Raw genomic sequence first — 26,678 nt, forward strand, 5'->3', positions numbered from 1 at the left:
AGAGGGGAACCTGTCCTTACATGGTATCACATCCTAAGATACATACCTATATAGAGAGATATATCTTATAACATATATCTATATATAGATAGATATCTTATGTCCAAAAAACTAAAAGGCTTCATAATATTACATTAAGGAGCTGTATTAAAACTTACTTGACCATTTCCCTCTATCGGACATTTGGATTATTTCAAATATTTTACTGCCAGCTATATATTATGCTGTAATGAACATCTTTGGCCCCATCTCAATGACTTTAAAACCATCGTGAAGCCACTCCTACCCAATGTACCAATCTCTTGGGGGCTTAGGCTCCCCAACTTCTCTTTAGCCTCAAGTCCTCATTATGGAAGAGATTTCCTTGGCAGATAATTAACTAATTATCTACAGAAGGCTACTGTAAAAATCTACCTGTTGCCCCAACTAACAGTGGCCTCTGAGGAGCTCTTGGCTGCTGAGATATCTCACGGTGGCTTTGCCTTACTAATTTCCACCAGACATTCCATTTCCGTAGCAACTGACAGGACCCCAGCTGCTGTATGATGGGACTGCTGCCACCTCGATGTCCCTCCACCCTACAACTCCCACATACCTACCGATCCAAATCCTACCCACCCTGCAGAGGCCAGTCCCAATGTCCTCTCCTCCAAGAAGCTTTCCTGCCACCCAGTCCTGTCCTTCCTTTACCTGTCACTTTCTACTTTGTGCACGTGTCTTAGCTCCCTCACCTGACTATAAGCTCCTTGAGGACGAGCACCGAGTCCAATTTATCTCCCTCACTGTGAGCACAGAACCTGGCATAAACAGTTGCTAAATTAGCACTCGGCCTACATTAATTTGCAAAATGGTGCACGGTACCATTTCTCTGAAAAATACAATGCCCCAAAAAGTTGTAAGTAAAGTGTCCCTGTTTGTTATTCAATAAATTAACGGAAGTTGAAGTGAGGAGGTTGATGAGAAAATTTATATGCTCTAAAGTGCTATTGTTATTGCCATCCTTCTTCTAGACTGCGAGAGGTAAGCTAGCTGTGCACATTTACTGCATAGCCAAGAACGGCTCAGCGTGATCACTTGTAAGTTTTTTCCACAACGGCAAGGTTAAGACACAATCCTTGGGTCATAGCTCATGGGAAACGAACCTTCTAATCAAGCTAATTCTTCAAAGGCATCTAAGAATAGACATAAACCAAGTCTAGGCTATGTTATGCTGAGTGGTACAAGAAAAGAGAAGAGATTTTCCTACGGGCTGAGAAAAGCGGGACATACGGATTGAGTTGCCTGACAATTGGTAAACTGAGTCCAGATGTGGGTCACTAAAGATAATAGTTTAATTTCCTTTCCTTAGCACTGCCTCTTACTGTTCAATGCAAAATATTGTTTAAATATTACTATCTCTTGGGGCGCCTGGGTGGCTCAGTTGGTTGAGCATCTGACTTCAGCTCAGGTCATGATCTCGCAGTTTGGGAGTTCGAGCCCCGCGTCAGGCTCTGTGCTGACAATTCAGAGCCTGGAGCCTGCTTCCGATTCTGTGTCTCCCTCTCTCTCTGCCCCTCCCCCGTTCATGCTCTGTCTCTCTCTGTCCCCCAAAAAATAAATAAACGTTAAAAAAAAAAAAGTAAGTACAGACCCTGTAACACTTCTGCAGTTTTACTGCTATCATTAGGGAGATAACACTAGCATATAAGAATTGTTCTAAAAAGAACAACAATAAATAATTATGACCTAAGTCCGCTCCTTTTTTCACATAAGCAGACACTCTAAATGTTAGCTCCCTCTCCTAACACCACCTGGTCCGGTCCTAACAAATCTCAAGAGAAAGAATTGTGCTTTCCCTCATCTTGTGACATTAGAAAAGAAGACAGATGGTGACATCATGTGAATTATTCATGTCGTCCTCACATTATTTATTGTGGCATATCAAAACAGGATGGCGAAAATAAATTCTTCTTCGTTTACCCCAACGGACTCGTTACCTCACTAATGGCCTGCAGCGCCATGAGGCTAGAAGGACTAGAGTCAAGGTCAAGTGAAACTCCCTTAGAAATACTGAATCACACTGTTCATGCTTGCTTTTGGCTTTACCTTTTTTCCAAGTTACGCTCTGCAAACATGCGCTCTAAAAGACTCCAACTTTTAAAGCCATGCTTCTGAGGCAGAAGTTCTCTTGTGGATCTGACACTTTCAGAATCTGGCATAAGTGTAAAGTTTTCCTTCTCTCTTCTTTTTAAACGAATGTACACTAACCTCATCTGTCTTCTACATCAGGAAGAGCAGGAGTTGGAAATTCACTGGTAGTTTTGCAAAGGACAATCTAAAGAAAAATACGTTTTCTAATTCACAGATGCTTGTCCAGATTTAAAGCACATTAAAATGAAAGGCCATCCCATCCTAGGACAGCTCAGTGGGGAGGCTCCATCTCAGCGGACACACGCATGTGTCACCTCGGGCACCAGAAGGATTTGTGCGGCCAGCTTAGTAACTAACGCTCCTTATTCAATAACCTGCCACCTCGGTGCGGTGAGATCAAAATACGAAAACGGAAGAGAAAGCCACGCAAGCGGCCAAGTGCTGGGCGCAGGTGAGGAAGGCTCCCACACCTGCAGAAAAGGGATCTCTGAAGCCACGAGCTTCCGGTAAGAAACAAACCAAACCCATGCACAGTCCCTTAATTCCTAGAGCACCGGCAGGTCGGTTAGCTCATCCCTCGGGCTCTGAAATGAAGGCAGAGGACTGCACTGAAACGGCGATCAGCCGACCCCGGGCTGAGCTCCGAGAGCCAGGCGGTGCAGACACGACAGAAGCGTCCCAACACCGCCCAGCTAGGACTGCCAGCCTACTGGGTTCGGAGCGGTTTTCCCCCCAGGTGAGTCACTTCCTGGATTCCTCCGGCAACTGCTCTTTCTGTCACGGGCACAGGCCGTCTTCCCGGTTCGAGCTGCCCCGGCGGGTCCCGGCGGCCGGGACCCCTTCCCCGTCGCCCGCCTCCCCGCGACCCGGCCGGGACCACGCGCCTCGCCCCGCGCGGCCGCCGACCGCGGTGTCCTTGGCAAAGTTTCTCAGCCTCTCTGTTCCTCAGTTGACTCATCGGGAAAACCGAGGACAAAAATATCCACAACCCACGGATGCCCCGGGGATTAACGAGCGGCCCCCGAGCCCCCGGCGCCCCGGCACCCCGCCCTCCGGCCCCGCGAGGGCCAGATGCGGCGGAGGGCGGGTCCTCGCGCCCCCCCCACCCCCGGCAGGGACCCGGCCGGGCCGCGCGGCGGCAGGTGGCCCTCCGCGGAGAAAGGGACGCGGGCGGCCGGGCCTCGGGCACGGGCCGGCGCGCCAGGGGGCGGGCTCGGGGCGGCCGAGCGGGCCGGGCGGCGGCGGCGCAGCAACAGGAGGCCACTCACCACCACATGCGCCCCGGGCAGGGCGAGGGGCTTGGGGCTGATGAGCGGAGACACCATGTAGAGCAGCAGCACGAACGCCACGAGGAAGGCGGCCGCCAGCAGCAGCATCGCTCGGCGGGGCCGGGCCGGGCCGGGCGGGCGGGCGCGCGGGGCTCGGCGGCGCGGCGATCACGCGCGGCCGCGCGCAGCGAGAGCCGCTGTTTGGGTTCGCGGCCGGCGCGGGGCGGGGCGGCGGCCGGAGGGGAAGAGGCGGAGCCGGCAGAGGGCGCGACCGCGGCGGGGCGGCGCTTCCCGGAGCCGGGGGGCCGGGGCCTGTCCCCGAGGGTCGGACGCGGCCCGCGACCTCCCGGGGGAGGGGCTGGCCCCGAGCGCGCGGCTGAGGGCCCTGGCGGCGCCACCTGCGAGCGCCTCCCGAAGGGCCGGGTGCGTCTTAGGACCGCGGAGGCCGGTTTCCAGGCCTCCCAGAGCCGCGTCGGGGCTGGGGAGGGGGGGGGGGCGGTGGGAGCCGCTCGGGGCCGGGTTCCGCCCTCGCGCGGGGAGGCCGCGGGAGGCGCGGGGGCGACGCGATCCCGGGCGCCCGGAACGCCCGCGCGGGGATCGGCAGCCCCTGTCGCAGCGTGGGAGCCCCGGGAGCCAGCTGACATCCCGGCCCCATGTCAAGCTTTCTCGGCGTGCTCCGAACTTGGTCGCAGCCCACCGTCGCGTTTCACTGGACCGGGAAAGCTTTACCGCGGAGTTTAACGCACCACTCAGGTCGCATTTCCTTTCCCAAGGCTGGGTTCCAAAACAAAACAAAACAAAAACAGCTTTATGGAGGTCTAATTCACAACCCATACGATTCACCGATTTAAAGTGCATAGTAAGTGGGTTTTAGTATAGTCACCGACCTGTGCAACCACCACCAGGATCAATTTTAGGACATTTGGTTACACAAAATCGCTTGTACCCATCAACAGCCACGCCGGGTTCCTCCCAACCCGCGCCCAGCCGTTGGCTCTCACCCATCTTTCTGTCTCTATAGATCTGCCTAACCTGAATATTTCATATAAATGGAATTCTATGATATGCAGCCTTTTCTGTCGGGCTTATTTCACTTTACGTTTTCGACGTTCATCCATGTTATACATGTATCGGTACTTCATTCTTTCTATCACCAACTTGTATTCCATTGAATAAATATACCACTTTTCATTTATCCCATCACCAACTGATGGACATATGGGTTGTTTCCATTTGGGGGCTATTATGAATAATACTGCGGTGAACATTCGGGTGCAAGATTTTGTGTGGATATATGCTTTAATTTCTCCTGGGTATATACCCAGGAGTAGAATTGCTGGATCATGTTTAACCTGAACTGCCAGATGTTTTCCAAAGCAGCCACACCATTTTATATTCCCACCAACAATATATGAGGGTTCCAATTTCTCCATATCCTCACCAACACTTGTTACCATCTATCTTTTTAACGATAGCCTTTCTAGTGGGTGTGATATTTCATCGTGGTTTTGATTTGCATAAGGTATATGTTTTTGTTTGCTTGCTTGCTTTTCCTTTCTGTTGTTGTTTTTAGAAATACGAAGGACGGGCGCCTGTGAGGCTCAGTCGGTTAAGCCTCCAACTCTTCATCTCGGCTCAGATCGTGATCTCACGGATCGTGGGATCAAGCCCCAAGTCTGGCTCTGTGCTGACAGTGTGAAGCCTGCTTGGGGTTCTCTCTCTCTCTTCTCTCTTTCCCTACCTAACCCCTCTCTCTCCCTCTCTCAAAATAAACAAACATTAAAAAAAGAAAGAAGAGCTCAGGGGCAAAGGAACTGATCTTACTTTTTCTTCTTAATTATGTTGTCCCGAGTTAGGCAAATTGCAAGGTTTGAGGGCACAGGCCTCAGGACTTCTGACCCCAATTACAAATTTGGGGGTTCCCCCCAAATATAAACAAATTAAAAATAAAAAAACAGGGGCACCTGCATGGCTCAGTCAGTTGAGCATCTGACTCTTGGGGAGTCCTCTCTCTCTCTCTCTCTGTCTCCCTCTCTCTCTGCCCCTCCATGGTTTGCTCTCTCTCTTTCTCTCTCTTTCTCAGAAAATAAACAAATAAACATTAAACAAACAAAACTGGGGGCTCCCAAACCACCTTCACTTTTGATAATTCTCTGGAAGGCCTCCCAGAACTCACAGAGGCACTCCCCGTGGCTGTGGTTCCTGATGAAGCCAGCTAAGGGAAGAAGTGCAGAGGGCAAAGTGTGGGGGCCTCCACACGCAAAGCTGCTGTCGCCTCCCATGCAGTCAGGGCGTGTGACACGCCCAGCCTGGGTGTGTGAGGATTGCAAACCAGGGAAGCTTGTCTGCTGTTCAGTGTTTATTGGAGCTTCCAGTATGTAGGCGTGACTGATTGATTGATTGCCCTTGTGGCTGAAGTCAGTCTTCAGGTCAACTTGACGATGCATGATGGGATCTCCCGGCTACATCACCTGGATGGGTCTTTCTGGCACGACCAGCCTCCACCTTAGAGTACAGATTGGCCTGCCCTCGTCTAAACAAAGACGCTTTTATCAGGTGCGGCATAGATTACCTCCCAGAAGGCAAAGACAAAGGCCAGACCTCCTCTTCAGGCAAGCCCAAATTCTTTACTGCACCACCTGGCCTTTATCCAAAGCTCTCCTGCAGCAAAATAAACATATGCCCTAACGTTTGGAGGTGGCAGCGTGGAGTAGGAGGCTCTTAACTCAGTTTTCAGACTATCAATATCAGCGGTGCAATCTTCCCGGTGACACGGTACCAACGTTACACCACATCACAGTGTGAGGAGTGGATGTAACCTGAAGGGTAAGAGTCACAAGACGGTGGCGTATTACTGAAATTCCACTCAATCATCGACAACTGGCCCAACTCGTCATCATGTCATACGGCCACAATGGGTCCCAAAGCATTCCCACTCAGGTTTGCAGGTTTCCATTCAACTCATCAGTTTCTAGAAACAGGAGAGGTCTCTACCCCCAGAGATGTCTACTGAGTGCTCTTAGGAGACCGTCTCGTCTCTTGCTCCGAGCTCCCACCCCCACCCCGCAAGGTGTTAATGTAATACTGGATTTTTCTTGTGGCATAGCCTATTTATTTGTTCTTTTGCCCTTAGCTACTATTTCTCCTTCTCTCTATTTGTGATTTATTTTTATTCAGACTATCTCCTGTTGGAAGGAACGCGCGCGAAGTTCAGCCCGGTGATACGCTGTTCCTGATTGCCTGCACTGACACTACTTGAGGAAATGCACCCCCCTCAGTCCATTCCCCTCCATACAAGGTAAGGTGAACAGAGCTGAATAACTTGTGGGCTTTCTCGACCACCAGGCGGCACGGCTCCATTTGCTATCAATTCTAATTTTGCCAGATGGAGCGAAAGCGTAATCCACCCCATCAATGTCTTGGGAATTCTAGTGTAATGGTTTAAAAATATAGTCATAGTTTCTTGCTTAGGGACCATCCTTGGTTCTAGCACTTGCAGTTGAAGCCCTGGTCCTTAGGACCACTGCATCAGGAAGAAAAATAAGAAAGTTGAGGAAAAAAAAGCAAAAACTATACTCATACTGTCCTCTCTCCATGGGAAGAGCTACACAGTCATACCAGCGTTCTCCCTCACCCCTTCTGCAGACCCCCCAGAAAAGCAGAGAAATCTACCGAGTAAGCAACACCCTCATGAAGATACGTAAGTCAGCCCTTCATGCCTTATCTCTCCCTCCCCCATTTTATTTTTTCTCCGTCCCCCATTTTAGACAACCAATGTTCCAATTGCCTGTTCCAATTCTCGGTTATACCTTCACTCAAGATATGCAACCTGAGTCATCCATTTGATGTGATATCTGTTTGTTCATTGTTGGACACTCTGGGCTATGAAGTGTGTTCTTCGGTCTGAAGAAATGGGACTTGGTGGTCCAAACTGGTGCAATAGCTTCTGGTCCAGTCTTTTTATAGTATGTTGAACATTTGCATCTACCTCTAGGCATGGAAAACCCGGTCCAGAGTGTGTCTATTCCTACCAAAACCCATTTGTAACCTTCCAGGGCTCCCAGCATCAGTCCAGCCGCCAGCTCTGCATCGGGCCTTTCCCCCAGGGAATCTGCCCCACAGCCATCTGTAGCCTCCATCATTTTTGCTGGCCCACAACAAAGTTCTTCTTGGCATTTTGTGCTCCAGAGGGTTTGAGAGGGCGATGTCTAGATTTGTCCCATCTCTGCACTGCTGAACCCCCCATATCCACTCATTCCGTGGGCCCAGGGGGCTACCTCAAGTGAGCACACCAGGATATCCACTTGCTGGTTCCAGTCCCCTCCCAGTCCTACAAGGAGGTTCTTCTGATGGACAGTGACATGCCCCACTTTAATGTATCCCTGAATGCCCATAGTCATTTCCGCAGGGCAGTGCCCCCCAACAGGCATCCCTTTAATAGGCAAATTTTCCATTGTTCTTCTACTTAACCACATGGTCAAGACATTAGCTGTTGCCCATGAGTTGGTTCAAAACCCTAACATAGAGGGGCGCCTGGGTGGCTCAGTCGGTTGAGGGTCCGACTTCGGCCCAGGTCATGATCTCGCTGTTTGTGAGTTCCAGCCCTGCGTCAGGCTCTGTGCTGACAGCTGGGAGCCTGGAGCCTGCTTCGGATTCTGTGCCTCCCTGTCTCTCTGCTCCTCCCCTGTTCATGCTCTGTCTGTCTGTCTCTCTCTCTCAAAAATAAACATAAAAAAAACCACAAAAACCCTAACATAGGGATCACATCATGGAATTCAGCCACTGAACTCATTTGTTTTTATCTTCATTTGGCAGCCTTCCAAACACCACGCTATCCATTCACCTTGAAACTGACATCTGTAAACCAAGCAGCTCTTTTTTGGTTAATAGACAGCACTGCCCAAGCGGCTATAGGGCCAGCAATTTCTCGCATGATTCCCGAGTCGGCCTTAGGGGAAATAATTCTAGCTGCTTATGAACATATGTGTATCCCCTTGCATACCCCGGTTCCACGTTCCTGCAAAAACAGCCCCGTTTTTCCATGGCACTCTTCTGGGCATTGCCTTCTCCATTAGAGTGTTTCTCCAAGGTCACCTAAGACATTATGTGTATTTTAGGTTTCAAGATTGTTTTATGTTCTTCAGTCACTGGGGCCATTAGCAAGGTAGTCCAATACCAAAGGTAGTAATTGCCTCTGAAATGGAAATCTTCTGTCCAGACTCTCGGCAGTCATTAAGAGGTGGTGCTCACAGCCTCTTGCTGTGAGCCCCAGTCTGGGTAAGGATTCCAAGACTGCTTCCAAGTGGTTGGAGGGGTAAGATCTTAGGAAGATTTCCAGATGTGGAATATGCACCCTGCAAAATCCAAATAAACCAGGTCTTGTAACATGTTTTGTCTAGCAGGTATCCCATACTGTTTAAAACATTTTTTTTTTCAACGTTTATTTATTTTTGGGACAGAGAGAGACAGAGCATGAACGGTGGAGGGGCAGAGAGAGAGGGAGACACAGAATCGGAAACAGGCTCCAGGCTCCGAGCCATCAGCCCGAAACAGGCTCCAGGCTCCGAGCCATCAGCCCAGAGCCCGACGCGGGGCTCGAACTCACGGACCGCGAGATCGTGACCTGGCTGAAGTCGGACGCTTAACCGACTGCGCCATCCAGGCGCCCCTCCCATACTGTTTAAAATCAACAACCTGTGTGGGCTTGGGCAAGGTTCTTGCTTCCCAGTTAGGATGCTCAGCCAACATTGCGTGAAAGGACAGGTTTACCTGCCCTCTGTTTTATAGCACTAGGTAGAGGAAACTTTCCCCAGTCAGACACAAAATCCATCCCTCTAGTACTTTCACATAAAGGAGATGTAAGCACTTTACAGAGTCTGTTCAAACATTCTCTCTAGAGAGAGACAAACAGTGCACAAGAAGGGGAGAGGAGAGAGACGGAGACAGAATCCGAAGCAGGCTCCAAGCTCTGAGCTGTCAGCACAGAGCTCCACGTGGGGCTCGAACTCACGAGCCATGACTCACAAGCCATGAAATCCTGACCGGAGCCAAAGTCGGACACTTAAGGGTGAGCCACCTGGGCGCTCCAAAGAAAACACTGGATTTTAAGAAGAATGAAGACGTTGGTCAGTCAGGCAAAAAAAAAAAAAAAAAAAAAAAAAATCAGGTCATTAATTTATAAAAGAAATCAAGCTAGTTTCAGATTTCTCCATGGTAACATTCATCATGAGGGAACAATGACATCTGTAAGATCCTCAAGCAAAGAATGTTGAGCCAAGGTTTTGTAGCGAGCTAATCTGTATTTCACCCATTGAACGTGTAATAATTAAGGAAATGTTTTTCCTATGAGTGTTCCTTGAGGAAAGTGTTAAGGCAATGAGCCCACTCGGGCTGCTCTAAAACAATACCACAGACTGGGTGGCTTACAAACAACAGAGATTTATTTCTTACAGTTCTGGAGGCTGGGAAGTCCAAAATCAAGGTGCTGGCAGATGTGGTGTTTGGTAAGGGCTCACTTCCTAGTTCATACTGTCCTCACATGGTGGAAGGGGAAGGGAGCTCTCTGGGTCTCTTTTAGAAGAGCACTAATCCCATTTGTGAGACCAAAATCACCTCTCAAAGGCCCACCTCCAAATGCCATCCTGTTGGGCATTAGGATTTAACATAAGAATTTCGGGGAACACAAATATTCAATACGTAGCCAGCCAGAAAGATGACTGGAAAAATATAGCACTGCCTTTGGAGACTTTGAGAAATGGATATATTTAACAGTAGAACAAAGACTAAAACAAACGTCGGGGCTAGAATGCTTTGTAATTGATATATACCTTAACAATGTGAAATAATAATAAAAGACATGCATTTTAGAAGGGGAAGGAGGAAAACGTGGAAGGTAGGCGTGACTTTATAAATTACATCATTTGTAACTGAAATCCAAAGGTATCATTTCAATCTGACACATCAAGTAATAGAAGTGTAGACATTTAGGGGCACCTGGGTGGCCCAGTCGGTTGAGTGTCTGACCTGGCTTCCACTTAGGTCATGATCTCACAGTTTCGAGCCCCATGTTGGGCTCTGTGCTGACAGTTGTGAGCCTGCTTGGGATTCTCCCTCTCCCTCTCTCCCTGCCCCACTCGCACGGTCTCTGAATCTCTCAAAATAAATAAATAAACTTAAAAGAGCAGTATAAACATTTAACGCCATCAAGGTAAACATGAAGAATTATTGACTCAAATCAGGTGAGTGGGGAAGAAAGAGGAAGTATGTACATTTTATCATTGTTTATGGTAAAGGACTAAGATATTATCAAAGGAAGTAGAGGGATATGGGGCCAAATGAGGTGTAATTACAGAGGCGAACAAAACAGTAGAAACTTTCCTAATAACAGACCTGAAAAAAGGAAGAGGGAAAATAACACTCTTGAGTGATGACACGATTGCGTTCTTTTCTGCTTCCACTGCCCTTGCTGCTTCTGGGGCCCCGGGGTATTCTGGGGCATTCTGTGTTAGGCAGGGCTGGCTGGCACCTACCGGGTGGCCCTGCCCTTTCCACTCTCAGCTGAGATCAGGGCTTTCAGTGCTTCTCAAACAGTGTGGAATGTCCCGTTTCCTTTCATCGTTCCTTTCTGCGGCAAACCAATCAGAAAAATGGAAGGAGAACTAACGAAAACAAACACACACAAAATACAAGCTTTAATGATTTGCTATTAGAGTCAACAGACTTAAAAACAGTAAATATAAGCTGAACAAACATAATTTCGAGAAAAAGAATGACAAAACTGCTAGGTTCTTTGTTAAAAGTATGCATAAAAGTGATTCATGTAGAGGATTATTTTTTGTAGTGAGCTAGATTTTCCAAAGATGGCTGCCACAACATCTTCAACCCAGTATGTTCTTTTCTAATGTGACACTTATTCCATTGAGTGGTGGGGTCTAGAGCCCCTCCCCTTGAGCCTGGGTTGGCCTTTGGACTGCTTTGACCCATCAACTGTGGCAGAAATGACACTGGAGGACTTAGGAAAGCAGGCTCCAAAAGCCCAGGTAGCTCCTCCCTGGTTTTCTTGGGACATGAAACCCGACAACTGATCCATGAAGCTCTGAGTAAGCTCAAGAAGTCTGTGGCGATGTCCTTGTAGAGAACATAGTCCCGGTTGAGTTCCCACCCAATCGCTAACACAAGTGAGTGAGTCATTTCAAAAGTTCACCCTCCATCCCCCAGTGATGCCTCATGGAGCAGAGATGAGCCATCCATGCTGAGCCCTGCCCGGATTGTAGATTTTGACTTTTTTTTTTTTTTTTTTTTTTTTTTTTTTGGCCAGTTCTTGCCCCCCAAACTCCTCTTGTTGGCTTCTGGAGAACTCTACTTCTAACAACAAATGTCACCCAACCCTTATTCTGACAACTTTCCTTCTTACCTATTTTAAATGCTTATTTATTTATTTTGAGGGTGGGGACAGCACAGGGGGGAAAGAGAGAGAGAGAGAGAGAGAGAGAGAGAGAGAGAGAGATTCCCAAGCAGGCTCGTGCTGGGCCCAATCCCACGACCTTGAGATCATGACCTGAGCTGAAATCAGGAGTCAGACTCTCAACCGACTAAGCTACCCAGGTGCCCCTTAGGTATTATAAAATGTAATTTGTACTTTCCTCAAATTCTAGCGTTTGAATTATACAAAAAGTAACATAAACCTGGTTAGAATTTAGACCCAACTCCAAAAATCTTACTTTTGGTATGAGTCATTTAGGAAATTCCAAATGCTGACTCTTTGTCATTACGGGTAGTACTAAATGGTCCTTTTCTGCACATCAGCAGGAGCTCTTTTCTCAAAATCTGTAGCATGAAATATGTGTGGCTATTAATCTGATAGGTTTAGCAAGGTAAAGCCCTACATCTGACATTAATTCTGGCAACTTCAACCGTACTTCCAGTCTCTGAACACGGCAGGACAAGATAAGGGTGAAGAAATGTGGGCACTTGACTCAGGCACAAAGTTTGATGGGATGCCAAAATAATCAGTAATCAAGATAAACAATGTTTTAAGACGATATTACAAAAACAACAAAATTAATGCAAAAAAATCCATGGTGAAAACATATCAAAATCGTAAAGATCATCTCGACATAACTGACCGAATGAGTCATAGAAGTCTGTAACGGGGTTACATTCCTACAGTCACCACCCCAAAGCAGGTTATCACCTCATTCTTGGTCTTTAAAAATTGTTGATTCCAACATTTTTTTCTGATTTGAAAAATTATAAATAGACTTCACATTTTCGTTCTTTAAAAAAATCTAGACAAAACCCAAATAATAAGTGTTGGTGATGATGTGGAGAAATTGGAGCCATCATGTATTGGCGGCAGGAATGCAAAATGGTGCAGCCACTGTGGTGGTTTCTCAAAAAGTTAAACACAGAATCACCATATGACCCAGCAACTCCACTCCTAGGTTTATACCCAAAAGAGACTCAAACAGATCCTTGTACACCCGTGACCTTAACAGCATTACTCACAATAGCCAAAGGTGGAAACAACTTAAAATGTTCATTAACAGATAAATGGATAAGCAAAATGTGGCATATACATACACACAATGGACTATTATTCAGATTGAAAAAATGAAGTTCCGATATGTGCCGCAACATGGATGAACCTTGAACATACTATCTCAAGTGAAATAAGCCACATACAAAAGGACAAATACTGTATGAGTCCATTTATATGAGGTACTTAGAATAGGCCAATTTCACAGAGGAAGAAAGCAGAATAGTGGTCACCAGGGACTGGAGAGGGGGGGTGGGAAGTTATTATTTAATAGAGAGTTTCAGTTCAGGTTGATGAAAATTCTGGAAATGGAAAGTGGCGATGATTCTGCAACACTGTGAATATACTTAATGCTACAGAATTGTACACTTAAAAATAGAAAAAAGTGGTGCATTTTATGTCATGTATCTTTTGCAGTAAAAATAACAAATGCTCACTTCATAAAGTTAAAAAAAAATAAGAAAATAAAGAATACATTTTAAATTAGTTCTAATGCTAGTACTCAGAGAAGTAGCTGATTTGGCTCCAGACTTTTCTCACATCTTGGGATGACCTCACAATATGTGGCGACCTTATTAAGACGTTAATTTTTCCTCTCTGGATTTTCCCTTCCCTTGCATTGTGTAGACAGGCAAAAACATAATGGCTGGCCAAACATTTTCCTTTCTGCTGGCTCCCTCTAACAAATCCTAATCTGTCATGTCACCAAAGAGATTAAGCTAAAGACTTTGAGAGCAACCGGAAAAAAGAGAGATTTTGTCGGCCCCTGGAAGGACTGGGGACAGAATTTCTCACCTCACAAGGTCTGAAGGTTGGAGCCGCCCACACCCACCAGCGGCCAAACCTGGGATAGGATGACTCTGAGGTTTCCAGCCTCTGCAAAGATTCCTCTGTGTGAAAGGGAAGAGCTGAGGACGTCTGCGGACTTAAGCAATAAGAATGCCCGTAATAGACTTGGTGCACGAGAGATACATCTCCCGTCTGAGCACCGGGAGAGCCTCTTGGACCTTAATGCAACCCTTTGGCGAAGAGGCCTAATAAAGACTTCACAGTGGTTTCCCTGACAGCACAGCAGATTTGGATTTGGTTTAATGGTGATGTAGAAGTATGGTCTTCTCTGCCTACTGGAATCTGTGGGCCGAGATGTAGACTTGGCATACGTTGAGTGCCCATACTTTCAACATCCCCAAAGTAATAGAAAAATGTCGGTGTTTCCTCTACTTTGTAGTCAAACCTCTACCAGAAGGAGTCCATGAGGACTAATGTTCTCTTTTAGTGGAAAGCGGTGTGTGTGTGTGTGTGTGTGTTATCACCTTGGAGATGAGCGGCTGTCGATAGCAGCCCGCTGTTCTGACCGGCCAGTGCTGTGCCACAAACTACCCTGTTCACTCTCATGTGGCCGCTAGCAGTTTCCTCCATTTTCAGTTTTAATGTTTTAATTGAATCATCTAGAGCTTTTTGGTGTGATACTTTTTCTTGTCATCACTTCTTTAATGTGGAGCTTTCAAAGGTTTCTATAAAATTGTCAGTGGAGTTATTTATGGCCTAAGACATCCTATGTTGCATTTAAGAATCCAAAAGCCTCGGGATGCCTGGGTGGCTCAGTCGGTCAAGCGTCTGACTCTTGGTTTCGGCTCAGGTCATGATCTGGAGGCTTTGTGGGTTTGAGTCTCACATTGGGCTCTGTGCTGGCAGTGTGTGGGGCCTGCTTAGGATTCTCTCTCTCTCTCTCTCTCTCTCTCTCTCTCTCCCTCTCCCTTTCTCTCTCTCCTCTTTCTTCCCCTCCCCCACTTGCACTGTCTCTGTCTCTCTCGAGATAAACTTAAAAAAATACAAAAGCATTTTGATATTGCAACATTTTGTTTTGTTTAATGGCATCGACTTTTTGGAGACCAGGCCAGTTGTCTAGTAGATGCCCTACATTCTCTTTTAACTGGTTCTTCCTGATGTTATTTATTTCTCTCTCCCTCGAATTTCCTATAAGCCAGCAGTTAGGTCTGTGGCTTGTTTAGATTCAGATTACACAGTTTTGGTAGGAACACTTCATAACTGTATTTTGTATTAGATCCTCCCCAGCAGCACGTGCCGGTTTTTCCCCTATAAGGATACTCAACTTAATCTGCTTTCTTGGGTAGGGTGGTAACAACCATATCTCTCCATTGTAAAGATCATGTTGCCCTTTGCAATCGGCAGATAATCTGGGAGTGACATCATGCAATGTTGGTAAATTGTCACCAATAATGCCTCCAACTTCTGTTAACGTATGCTGCTTCTCCTATCAAGAAGTAGAAATCTAGTTTTCATCCCTTGAATCTGGACTGGCATTATGTGGTGGAAGTGGTATTTCCTTATTTCTGGGCCCAAGCCTTAAAAGGCCCTGAAGCTTCTTTTTTTGTCCACTTGGGTTCAAGCCGTCAAATAAACTCAGGCTGGACAACTGAATGATGAGAGATCACATAGCAGAGAGCGGCCCAGCCAGCCCACCCGGAGGCACTAGAAATAGGAGTGAAGCCATCTTCAATTCCTCATCCCTGGTCAAACCACCCCAGCCAACACTACGTGGAACAGAGGCTCCACAGAGTTCTGCCGAATTTGCAGTCACGAGAAAAAATAAATGGTACTTTGAGCCGGCATTGATTGATTTTGAGTGGTTTGTTATTCAGGAAACAAATCCCATGTAAATACTCTGTTTCACGTGATAGTTTTAGGATCCATTGATGATAGTTGCCTGGGTCAATTATTTCATTGGGGTTGCCACAGGATAGTTTAAGTTTTGTTCTCCTCTCTACATTATTAACTGGCATTCTTCTGCAGAGAGAGGGACGGTGGGAGAGAGAGAAACACACCAGCTTTCTCTCATTAACTAGGTATAAACTACTGTTTCTCCTAAAAATGAAGGGTCAATGTTTAATCTTTTCCATTAAGTATTAGTTTCAGAATAAAAAGTTGAGGTAATATTCAACCCCCAAGGATGGCAAATAAGGTTCTTTGCCCCTCTACTTCTTTTCTAGTCTTTAGATGTTTGTCCTCCATAGTTGTGCCCTCTGCATATCTGCCATTGAACTTAGAACATTGCAGTATAATTGATTCATTTGTTGATCTGTTTAACTGAACTTTATGTTCCTTGAGGGCAGGGACTTAGAAGCTAAGCCAAGTACATGTAAGTTCTAAGTGAAACTAGGTTTCTGTCATGCCGTTACTTATCTTACATAGATAATATCTGATAATTTTTTAATGGTGTAATTGCTTTGTCTTTTGGTGATTTTGATGTTTTTTTTCATTTTTTAATCAAAAGAATAACTGCATGTGGTTATAAAAACAAATATAGTGGGCCAGTAATATAAATTAGTTCCTGGCCCTCAAACCCTCAACTCCACCAGAGAGATGATCATTCTCGATTTTTTAGCTTTGGTTTTTGTAATTTTTTTTCAGAAAAATGGCCACGACTTCTTTCAACCCAAATGCCTTATTTACAATGTCACCTTGCTGTTTCTCCCAGTGACAGGTGGGATCTATATCCTCTCCCCTTGAAACTGGAGGGCTTTTGTGACTGTTTCAACCAGTAGAGTATGGCAGAGGTGACACTATGTGACTTCCAGGACCAACATTAAAGGGAATAGTTTCTGCTTCTCTGGAATACTTGATATTGTAGCCTTCATTCTAACTGCCCTGAGGCCACCGTGCTGTGTGGAAGCCCAAACTAGCCCATGCACGGACGGCTTGGAGAGGCCCTGGGATTTCATGCATGTGTCCTACTGCCCCTAGATGTCTCAGCCCTCTGGTCTTTCAGCCCCAGCCAGTGTCTGACCACAACTGTACACATGGTTCCTAGCTAGACCTCAGGAGTTCCTGAGCCACAGAAATCAAGAGAGAAAGTAGTGCTTTAAGCCATGATGGTCAGGCTTCTTGGAGGGCAGACTTGGGAGGTTTTTGGTTATACTAATGAAGTAGCACCTTCACTTACTTTGGGTTTAAGGCCCCACCATCACTGAACTATTGTTTACGATCTCCGTGGCAAAGACCATTCCGATGATCAGGCTAGCTCTCCTGCATAATGAGCTAAGCCCACTTGGCTTGTAATGGTTAACTGCCACTACTTGGCTTCTGCAACCGAAGGATCGGATCGTTCCAGCTCCGATGACATCAAAAAGCCAGCAAAACACTTTGGAAAGCATCCTTTCACCCAGCAAAGGTTTGGTTAAGGGACTGGGTTATTGACCTTCTCTGGGAACAGTGAGGCCTTGTGAATGGTTCTCACATGGGAAATCCACACCAGCATTTCTATCTCCTAAAGATGTTGGGTTCTTCCTTTTACATTACATATTAATGGAGTTCCAAGTGAGTCGATTGTTGAATTGTTTCTTCAAGCGGCCAAACAATTAAAACCACTCCCAGCAGCTCAAACCGAAACAGTAAATTGAGTCTGTGACTGAACTCACATCAATAGATTTGATCTGAAACTAGGTTCTCCTTTTCTTGGCTGATCACCAAAATCCCCATCCCCACACACAATGCCCCAAGTATTTCCTGAGACTCAGAAGCCCTCACATCCTTCTAAATATACATATCCCAATACTGTGCACCCTGCTCTTTCCCTCCCAAATTTCCTTACCTTCACATAACCTCCCCCCACTACCAACCCCAAATCCCAAACCCAAACTTGTTGAATCTGAATTCAACTGGTATCACTTGGTAACCTGCAGGATCAACTCTTAAGTTTCACTTGATTATTTTAGTACTGTGGATGCAGGATATGTTTGTAGTCCTAGTCCCAGAAGATCCTTGGGCTGCTCTCCTGGCCTTGACCTCAACTAGCAGTCCTTCGAGTTCTCGTGCCTTCATTCTGTTCTACAGCAGGTATGAAGTGGTTCCCCAATGTCTTGTCCTCACTGGGGACTTCTTCCATGCAACCGTAAGGTGATTAGCTGTTTCACCACAGGTACCAGGTTCCCATTGGGTTGGATGATATTGATGCTGCTACAGTCCTGCTTTTAACGTCCTGCCATCTTTGTGGTGCTCCAGACGGATGGACCTAGATGGCACCTGGTTAACCAAGGCTAGTCAGGTGCCCCTGTGATGCCTGCCAGACGATGAAGAAAAACAGGATGTCCCCACTGTGGTTTCTGCAGCAGGCGGCCAGGGGCATTCCCAAAACCAGGAAGGCAGTTTGGATGAACAGCACTCCTCCAAAGTACATTTGTTTGAGGAGTATGTTGTCCTGTTTCTCTCTTTCTCTCTCTTAAAACCTGTTCTGTTGTTTCATAGGGTTCCCAAGGGGGAGACAAATGCCTGTGATCAGGTGTCAGCCTAACGGTACCTTGTTGTTGGTTTTTTTAAGTTTATTTTTTGAGAAAGACAGAGCACGAGCGGGGGAAGGGGCAGAGAGAGAGGGAGACACAGAATCCGAAGCGGGCTCTAGGCTCTTAACCAAGCGAGCCATCAACGCACCCCCCCCCCCCCACTGTAACTCTTAATTAAAAACTTGTACTTATTTTGGGAAACTAAAACTTCTCTTATTTTTATTTTTTTTTAATTGTTAATGTTTTATTTATTTTTGAGACAGAGAGAGACAAAGCATGAACAGGGGAGGGTCAGAGAGAGAGGGAGACAAAGAATCTGAAGCAGGCTCCAGGCTCTGAGCTGTCAGCATAGAGCCCGATGCGGGGCTCGAACTCACGGACCGTGAGATCATGATCTGAGCCGAAGTCAGAAGCTTAACCGACTGAGCCATCCAGGTGCCCCCAAACTCCTCTTTTTTAAATGTTTATTTATTTTGAGAGAGAGAGAGGAGAGAGAGAGAGAAAGAGAGAATCCCAAGTAGGCTCCATGCTGTCAGCGTAAAGCCCCAAGCGGCACCTGATTCTCAGGAACCTGGAGATCATGACCTGAGCTGAAATCAAGTTGGACTCCTGACTGAGCCACCTAGGTGCCCTGGGAAATTTAAATAAAAATGAAAACAAAGAAAAAAACTAACAAGTATCCATATTTCTACCACCCAAATTTAGCCACTGTTAATTTCTTGATGTATCTATTTTCATTCTTAATTTTTTTAAAGGTGAAAATGGGGGGGGGGGGGCAAAAATTATAAACACTGTAAAGTAGTAAAACTTAGAAAAAAATCCAAAGATTCATTCACTCAATAAATATTTATTGAGCACCCACCAGGCACTGTTCCAGATATTGAAATAGAGCAAAGGAAAAAAAAAAAAAAAAAAAAGACAAAATCCCAGCTCTCACAGAACATACATGTTAGTAGGAGAAATTACAAATAAGGAAAACAGTACACTATACAATATGTTACATGGTAAGTGCTACAGAGGAAAATAAAGGCAGGGAATGGGTATAAGGAACGTCAGGAGGGATTGCAAGTTTCAACAGGATGAGCAGGGACTGCCTCACTGAAAAGGTGACATCTGAAAATAGGAAATGAAAGAGGTAGAGAAAATTTTAAAAATCAACCAAAATCTCACTACCCACAAATAAGATAACGAACACAAGGTGAAAATAATTTGTTATGTTTCTCTGTGTACGTACAGATATCTGGATGAATGTTTATATGGACAGATACAGCTAGGAGAAATATACTGTTATAAAAAATGGGTTCAAACTACAAAAATTTTAAATCATCAATGAATTCATCAAGGATCTATTTTTTAGAGAGATAGATAATATATACGTAGATAACACAGACAGATCTACATATCACCCAGATCCAGATTTGGGATTAACTAAAGTCTAGTATCAACTGGGTTAGAACTGATATTTTGGTCACAGGCTTCCAAGTCACGAACAGGACCCATCTCTCCACTGACTCAGGTAGTTAATTCTTGAGCTTCCGTTTATAATGTGTCCTCGCTTTCTATGGGAAGGTCTGCACATCTTTCAGATTTATTTTGAGGCAGTGGGTGCTTTCTGATGCTATTACAATTGGTACTATTTTCCTAACTTCAGTTCCTGATTGTTGCTCAGATAAATACCATGATTTTATTAACTCTGCATCCTATCATCTTGTTAAATTCAAATTCGGAGTTTATATTAATTTGGATGTGCTACATATACGATGTTCCCTGCGAAGGACAATTTTGTTTCTTTGTTTTTAATCCCTAAACTTAGACTCTCCTGTCCAAAGTTGAAAAGAAGTGGTGATAGCAGGCTCCAGTATCTTTTTCCTGATCTCTGGGGGATAAAGTTTTCAAAAATTCACAATTAAGTATGGTGCCTGCTATAGCGCTTTTTTCTTCTTGGTAGATGCCCTTTCTTAAACTAAGAAGCTCCCTTCTGTTCCTAGTGTGTGACGTTTTTAAAACAAATCATACATGGGTACTGGATTTTATCACATGCTTTTTAGGACTCTACACATGTAACTTCTGTATTTTGTTTTTACAAATGCAATAAATTAGTTTTTCCGTTTAAATTACGGACACGCTGTGTTTTGTGTGGCGTCACGTGAACGGAAACTTGACCTCTGACACCTCTTGCCACGGCAGATTTCAAGCTCCCGGCATGAGCTCCCGGACCTCCCAGGTGGGGAGACATGTGCACTGGTCCTCGTAAGCTGACACGAGCCAGTGCTGGCGTACCTCGGCCTTCAGTCCCTGGTAACCAAGACTGAAATTTATCCTTTCACTAGACCAGCAAGAACAAAGTCACTTCAAATTCTCTATTTTATAAAAAGTCTCACAGATAATCCAGGAAGTAGATAAGGACTTGACGCCCTGATTTCTCGAGCCTTCAGCAAGTACCTAATAAGAGAGGTCACACACTGTGCCAGCCGCAGGAGAAAATGTAATATTGCTTTGAAGAGCTTACAGTGTAAATGATCTAAACAAGATTAACAGAATGTGCTTGCAATTTGGATAAAGATTTTAAGATAGGAGTAGCAATGTATTACTAATGGAATCCAAAGGTAGGATGGGGAGAGTTTAGGAACGCTCCTTCAAGAGATTATACACGTCATGAGCTAGGTCTTAATAGAGATAATGGGATTTGGACCAGCAAAGAAGAAAGGACTCTATGTGCGAGGAACAAAATTGACATAAAGAAGGTACAGAGGTAGGAAATGACGTGACATCTAAGAGAGCTCCTAAAGTTGAGATAAATTCGGTGTCCATGCTGGGCATTCACTGTCGCTTCATTTGCAACAGCGTCGAGCAACATTTATGGCTACAAGGTTAAGGAGCTGTGTCTCAATTTCTCAACCATGCCAGCAGGTAAATGGGACTTCATATTAATAATCAAATATACATACTCATTGTTTTTCTGCATGTAGATGACAGTGAACTCAAAAGTGACTTTTCTACTGAAACTCTTTTTACTAAGACCCCTGTAATTTTCAGGCTGCGAAAAAGAATGTTCTTTAACATCTAGGGTGTGGCTCATAGAGGTACTCAAGTAGCCTCAGAAACCATCTACCCAAAATTTCATAATGGTCAAGGTTCAGACACAGCCTGAGTAATCTGTCCACAAGGAACTCAGGGGAAATGGCCTATGTGCTACCATTCTAGAATAAGTCTAAAATTACTTGACTCCAGAAATAGGTTTAGAACCAGAAATGTTAAAAATGTAGAAGATGCAATGCAGAAAATGGAGCTATGGCCAGAAGTGATATGAGTACTGAGATATAGTTCTCAAAGCCCATGTGGGAATCAAGTGTGATAAAGTACCCATTTATCATCAACACTATACTTCTATACCATTGGGTCATGTATTTTATCAAATTATTTAAAATACTTCCTCAAAACAAATTCTAGACTTACAAAAAATTTTGATTTCAACTATTAATTATAATAACATAGTTATGTGAATTCTCCTAATATAATTAATAGCAACACTATATAATTCCAAGGCTGATAAAGAATATAAATTATCTTACAAGGCAGCCACAAAGAATTACATTACTCTGCCAAATTAATTCCAAACTCTCACATAAAAGTTGCTGAAGAATGGAGTTTTCAGGGATACATTCTTACTTAATAATTTCTAATGATTTCTTTGTACGTAATCCATTCAGATACTATTTTCTTCCATACAGGAAGGAGATCCCAAAATAAAGAAGCATACACAGAATATAGCCAATAGTAGGTTATGTCAATTTACTTCACATAAGAACAGCTTATTTCAGGCCTATGATTTCCATTTAGTATCAACAAAAACAATCTGTACAGAAAACCCAAAGGCAACCAGAAAGCATTATATGTAAAATGTGCAAATATACTTTAAAATGCGAGTTACTCTATAGCATTTGCAAGGTAGAACTTTACAGTAATTAAGGAACCTATCTCATTCCAGCTAATGTAATAATCCTTTTGCATATATAGCCAATGCAAATGCACAAGGCACAACTTAGTGTTGATGCTAAAGTGTCTATAACATACACCCTCAGATTATTTATTTGAAGATATTAAAATAACGTATCATGTTTGTATTTTATTATTTAATGAGACATTAGTTCATTTCTAAAGCTTCACAAGCATTATACTGATAACATATGTGTGGCCAAGACAAACTATTCCCTGAACTTAAAAGGTAAAAGATAAAACCCTTGGTAGCCTATATTAAAAAAAAAAAAATTATATATATATGTACACACACACCCACAAGAAACTTGCCACAATTCAAAGGGAGGCCATTCCTTTTAGCAAAGGTTCCCATTATAGCATTTCATGACAGAGTTATTTAAAAAGTATGTATTTATTTGCCATCTGTTTTGGTCAATCTTGCTACAAAAAGACACTGAAATAGACAATTTTCTTCTTCAAGATAAAGACAATGCCTAATTTAGAAAGTCTTTCTTTTGAGACTGCACAGTGAAAGGTATTATTTAATTAAATATAGAAGCCCATTGTTTTTAAAGAAATTACTGAAATCTACACAAAGAAAAATATCAGCCTATCAAAACTTAATGAGACCCGGCTAGAACACAATTCAAAATCTTTCAAGCCCAATCACAGTGCTCTTTGCTAGTATTGCCCATCCCTGAGAATAAAGATTCTATCATTTAATAAAGTAAATAAATTTTACATTGAAGCAAATGATGCTTAAGAATTTTTTTTTCAAAATATAAAATAAGCCCTATTACATTCTGGTAAAAAAAAAAAGAGAGAGAGAGAGAAAATAAAGAATACATGCTCTTTGTAAAGACCACCCATCCTAAATATTGGTATCTCAATCAATTTTAATCCTCTTCTTAACTGGGCAATTCCTATTTTTTGCCATTCATGTATCACCGATCTCCTTATAATCCATTATTTTATCATTTTTGTTAACAGGAGCATTTAACTGGTAATGGAGCAAAGGTACATATAAAATTAAAGGGACTCTGGAGTGAGATCTGTATTTTCCTGTGGTAAAAGAGTTTTACTGGAAACAATCTGAATGCCATTAAGAAAGGCAAAAGTACCTACGAAGGAAAGAACACACATGGTAAACGTCCTCCTTGTTATCTTTGGTTTAGCCTTCTTGGCCAAAATCTTCTGTAAACTTCTTCAATTTCAACAAGTCATGTTCATTGACTGTGGGCTTTGTGTTAGACAGTGACCGTAACATATCCGACTGTCAGGGAAAAAGAAGGGAGGTGTTAGTAATAGGTTTAATCAACTAAAAACCATTGTGTCATCATTATTACTACTGACTTTCCATCTAAGGTTAAATCTAAGTATTTGCAGTGCGCCATAAGTTATTCACAACAAACTCTCTTGTTCTTCTAGAGAAAATCTTTGATCATGTTATTCTTTTGCACAGCAGCTTTCAACTGGTTGCCTTGTTCTGACCACAACTTTCAATGGCTCCCCACTACCCATCAGAAGTACAATCCTGGTAAGCCTGAGACTCTCCAGAATAAGGCCCTCCAGAATATGTCCCTGATCTCTTTCCTAGTCTTACCTGTTTTTCTTTCTTAAACAAGAGAGTTCACCAAGTGCAATTCAAAAGGAACATAATCATTCACTTACACTTATGTGAAACACAATACAATTAATTAAAACCAACTATCAGAATTTTTTAGCTATTAGTCAAAATTATGATCAAATGGTAAGAAAATATGCTAATATCAGAGATTCATTAAAAAATTAAGTTCTAGGCTATGTCTCTTATATGAAAAATGATCTAAAGAACAAAATCTTTAAAAAATAATATCGCAAAGACTGCAACAACTGAATAACTTTTCAGAGAAGCAGTATGGTTAACACATAAATATATCTATAGACATACTTATGTACTTATAGAGGTACATGTACATCTATAGATATAGAGTATATACCATGTAAGTAAGTTTTTTTTCTGGAAGTTACTGTTAATTCTGACACAAAGCTCTTTGCAAATCTGTAACCGAAGTAGAAGATTTAAAAAAAACTGAACATTCACCAATAAGAAAACATAAAAACAGTAAATGTAGCTTTTCCATCACAGTAAGCTTCCTATACGTTACAAAATAACAATCTTACAAATTATTTTAATTCCTCCAATATAAACTACAGAAATTTAATTTTTTATCATAAAAACTTGGTTTCAGGATTTTTTTTTCAAGCACTATAATATTTAAACTTTCTATGAAGCCTGAAGAAGTAAAACAAAAATACCATCACGAATACTATGATACATGCATTAGGGTTTCCAGATATTTTACAGAATCTTAGAATCCCCAGAAAAGAAATTTTCAACAATTCCACTTTTTATTAAGTCTTGACAATAATTTATAGATAAGTCTTTTGGTGATCGTATCCCAGCTGTAAGACCTATAAACTTAGAAGCCTGTTTTTGAAAAATAGCTTTTTCACTTAAAATTAAATTTTCCTTAAAGCCCAAGAAAATATTTTAAAGATAATTATTTGTTACATTTTAAGTTTAATTATCTTTACAACTTTTTAACTGAATAGTTAGTATTACACAAACAATTTCCTAGCTAATTTTACGTAAAATGTTTATCTTTGTCTCACAAATTACAAATTATGTTTTAAGTTTTTTGTTAAAAGCAAACAAAATGTCAAACCATGCAAACAACTGGCTCCAGAAGTTTATCCCCAGGGACGTCCATCCATGTCATTTCAATGGCACCAGGGTCACCTGGAGAACATGGTGTTAGCAGATCATCTACTATTTTGTTAGGATCAGCTCGTGAAGGTCCGCGAACCTGGAATAAATAGTAATCTGAAATATTTACTTGAACAAATTAACAAAATTAAGGTTTAGGCCATTATCAGGAAATGTGAAAATGTACCATTCTATACTTTGTTAAAATGTTGACTTCCACAAATAAATAGAATATACAACAAAATGTAGCTAGCTGTCTTTGGGTGATGGGATAGGTTTTGCTTAGTTTTAATTTTTTTCTTGAGGCTTTCCTATAGTCTGAAATTTCCTACCATAAATTACTTACATGATCACAAGGAGAAAATGAATTAAAATTTAAAAAAAAAAAGTTACCTGTGATTAAGAGTTTTCTTTTCTTCTCTAATTCTTATTAAATGCTCTTAGAGACCAAAAAAAAGTAATCCTCAATAATTCTCCTAAGTTTCTCTATTTTCTAAAGCTGAGAAAGTTTCTGTGATATTTAGATTTATTAGTGTGAAATCACCGAATCTTTGTCTTTTTTAACAAAAATTTCTTCTTTAAATATAAGCACAAAAATAAATGCTAAGTATAATTTCAGTGCTATTTTGTGATTCATAACTAATTTAAAATAAAATTTTAATAACACCCAGAGAGAGAACCTTTGTGACAGAGTCACACACAAGTATTTTTTAGATGGCAACAAATCTATACCAGTTGGGAGCTGCTTTCACATTTAATATTTATTTGATGATCAGTCTTAAGTATTATCCCAGGATTAGGGTAGGTGCAGAAAAATAAACATTCTAACTTCACTTATTATGTCTATTTTATTGTCTGTCTTTCCCCACAAGCCTTTCAGCTGTGGGGATTTTTGTTTGTAGGAAATGTGGTGCCAAAGAGAGCACAAGGGATTTTTGTTTTGTTTTGAATTTTTTTTTTCTCAATGTTTTTATTTATTTTTGAGACAAAGAGAGACAGAGCATGAGTGAGGAAGGGGCAGAGAGAGAGGGAGACGCAGAATCGGAAGCAGGCTCCAGGCTCTGAGCCATCAGCACAGAGCCCGATGTGGGGCTCGAACTCACAGACTGTGAGATCATGACCTGAGCCGAAGTCGGATGCTCAACCGACTGAGCCACCCAGGTGCCACCCAGGACTTTTGTTTTTGACTGTGGTGCTTCCTGACTTACCAGTACTTTAGACATTTGACAAAATAAACAGGCAATCTTGTTTTTGATTGAAATAATCATCCTTCAAAATGGGAGTAAAGCATGGAGCCACTGAGAGCTCTACCATAGCTGGTGATGCAGAGAAGACCTGGTGTTAACCCTGATTTGGCTGCTTTGCCTTTGTCCTCTAGTAAGGACCTGGCTTCCGGGTCGTGTAGCCTGTCCCGGTAGTAATACGGAGAACTGAATGAAAACTTCTGGATAAGAAAGGACTGGATTCCTAAAAATCTATAGTTTCTAAATGGCAAAGAGAATTTAAAAGAAAATAACAGTGGCTGAGACTAAACTTGACCCTGAGCCTCCTGTATTTCCCTCAGTAACGAAATGGCTGAAGAAGTGGAAAGAGCCGTTTCCTGGGCTGCTCAGGTACCAGGACAGAGATGCTTCACGAGAGCTGCTTCATTCCTCTCGCACAGAGCACTTCGAGGCAGTGTTGTCATCTCTACTTTGGAGAAGATACAAATGAGC

General features: G+C 43.2%; 2 protein-coding genes and 1 long non-coding RNA gene across 10 annotated transcripts in view; 1 reads left to right on the top strand and 2 right to left on the bottom strand.

Moving 5' to 3' along the window:
* KDSR (3-ketodihydrosphingosine reductase) overlaps nt 1–3,630 on the bottom strand; it is a 39,375-nt gene extending 35,745 nt beyond the window's left edge. Inside the window, exon 1 of the mRNA XM_086683171.1 lies at nt 3,399–3,630. Coding sequence (XP_086539297.1) covers nt 3,399–3,506 — 108 coding nt within the window. The 5' untranslated portion in view covers nt 3,507–3,630. The remainder of the gene's footprint in view (nt 1–3,398) is intronic.
* LOC147575676 (uncharacterized) overlaps nt 2,546–26,678 on the top strand; it is a 28,590-nt gene continuing 4,457 nt past the window's right edge. Inside the window, exons 1-4 of one of the 8 annotated variants that reach the window (XR_015242637.1) lie at nt 2,546–2,636; nt 6,576–6,696; nt 7,001–7,098; nt 15,348–15,567. This is a non-coding gene — a long non-coding RNA (uncharacterized LOC147575676). Of the gene's footprint in view, nt 2,867–3,908; nt 6,697–7,000; nt 7,099–9,850; nt 15,568–26,678 lie in introns of those variants that run through there. The other 7 variants (XR_015242635.1, XR_015242633.1, XR_015242632.1 and 4 more) reach the window with 7 other exon arrangements.
* VPS4B (vacuolar protein sorting 4 homolog B) overlaps nt 22,005–26,678 on the bottom strand; it is a 32,043-nt gene continuing 27,369 nt past the window's right edge. Inside the window, exons 10-11 of the mRNA XM_025931068.2 lie at nt 24,923–25,063; nt 22,005–23,487 (exon numbers count right to left, since the gene is read on the bottom strand). Coding sequence (XP_025786853.1) covers nt 23,386–23,487; nt 24,923–25,063 — 243 coding nt within the window. The 3' untranslated portion in view covers nt 22,005–23,385. The remainder of the gene's footprint in view (nt 23,488–24,922; nt 25,064–26,678) is intronic.

The sequence above is a fragment of the Puma concolor genome, chromosome D3 (assembly GCF_028749965.1).
Source record: "Puma concolor isolate L17-30 chromosome D3, mPumCon1.1.hap2, whole genome shotgun sequence".
Lineage (NCBI taxonomy): Eukaryota > Metazoa > Chordata > Mammalia > Carnivora > Felidae > Puma > Puma concolor.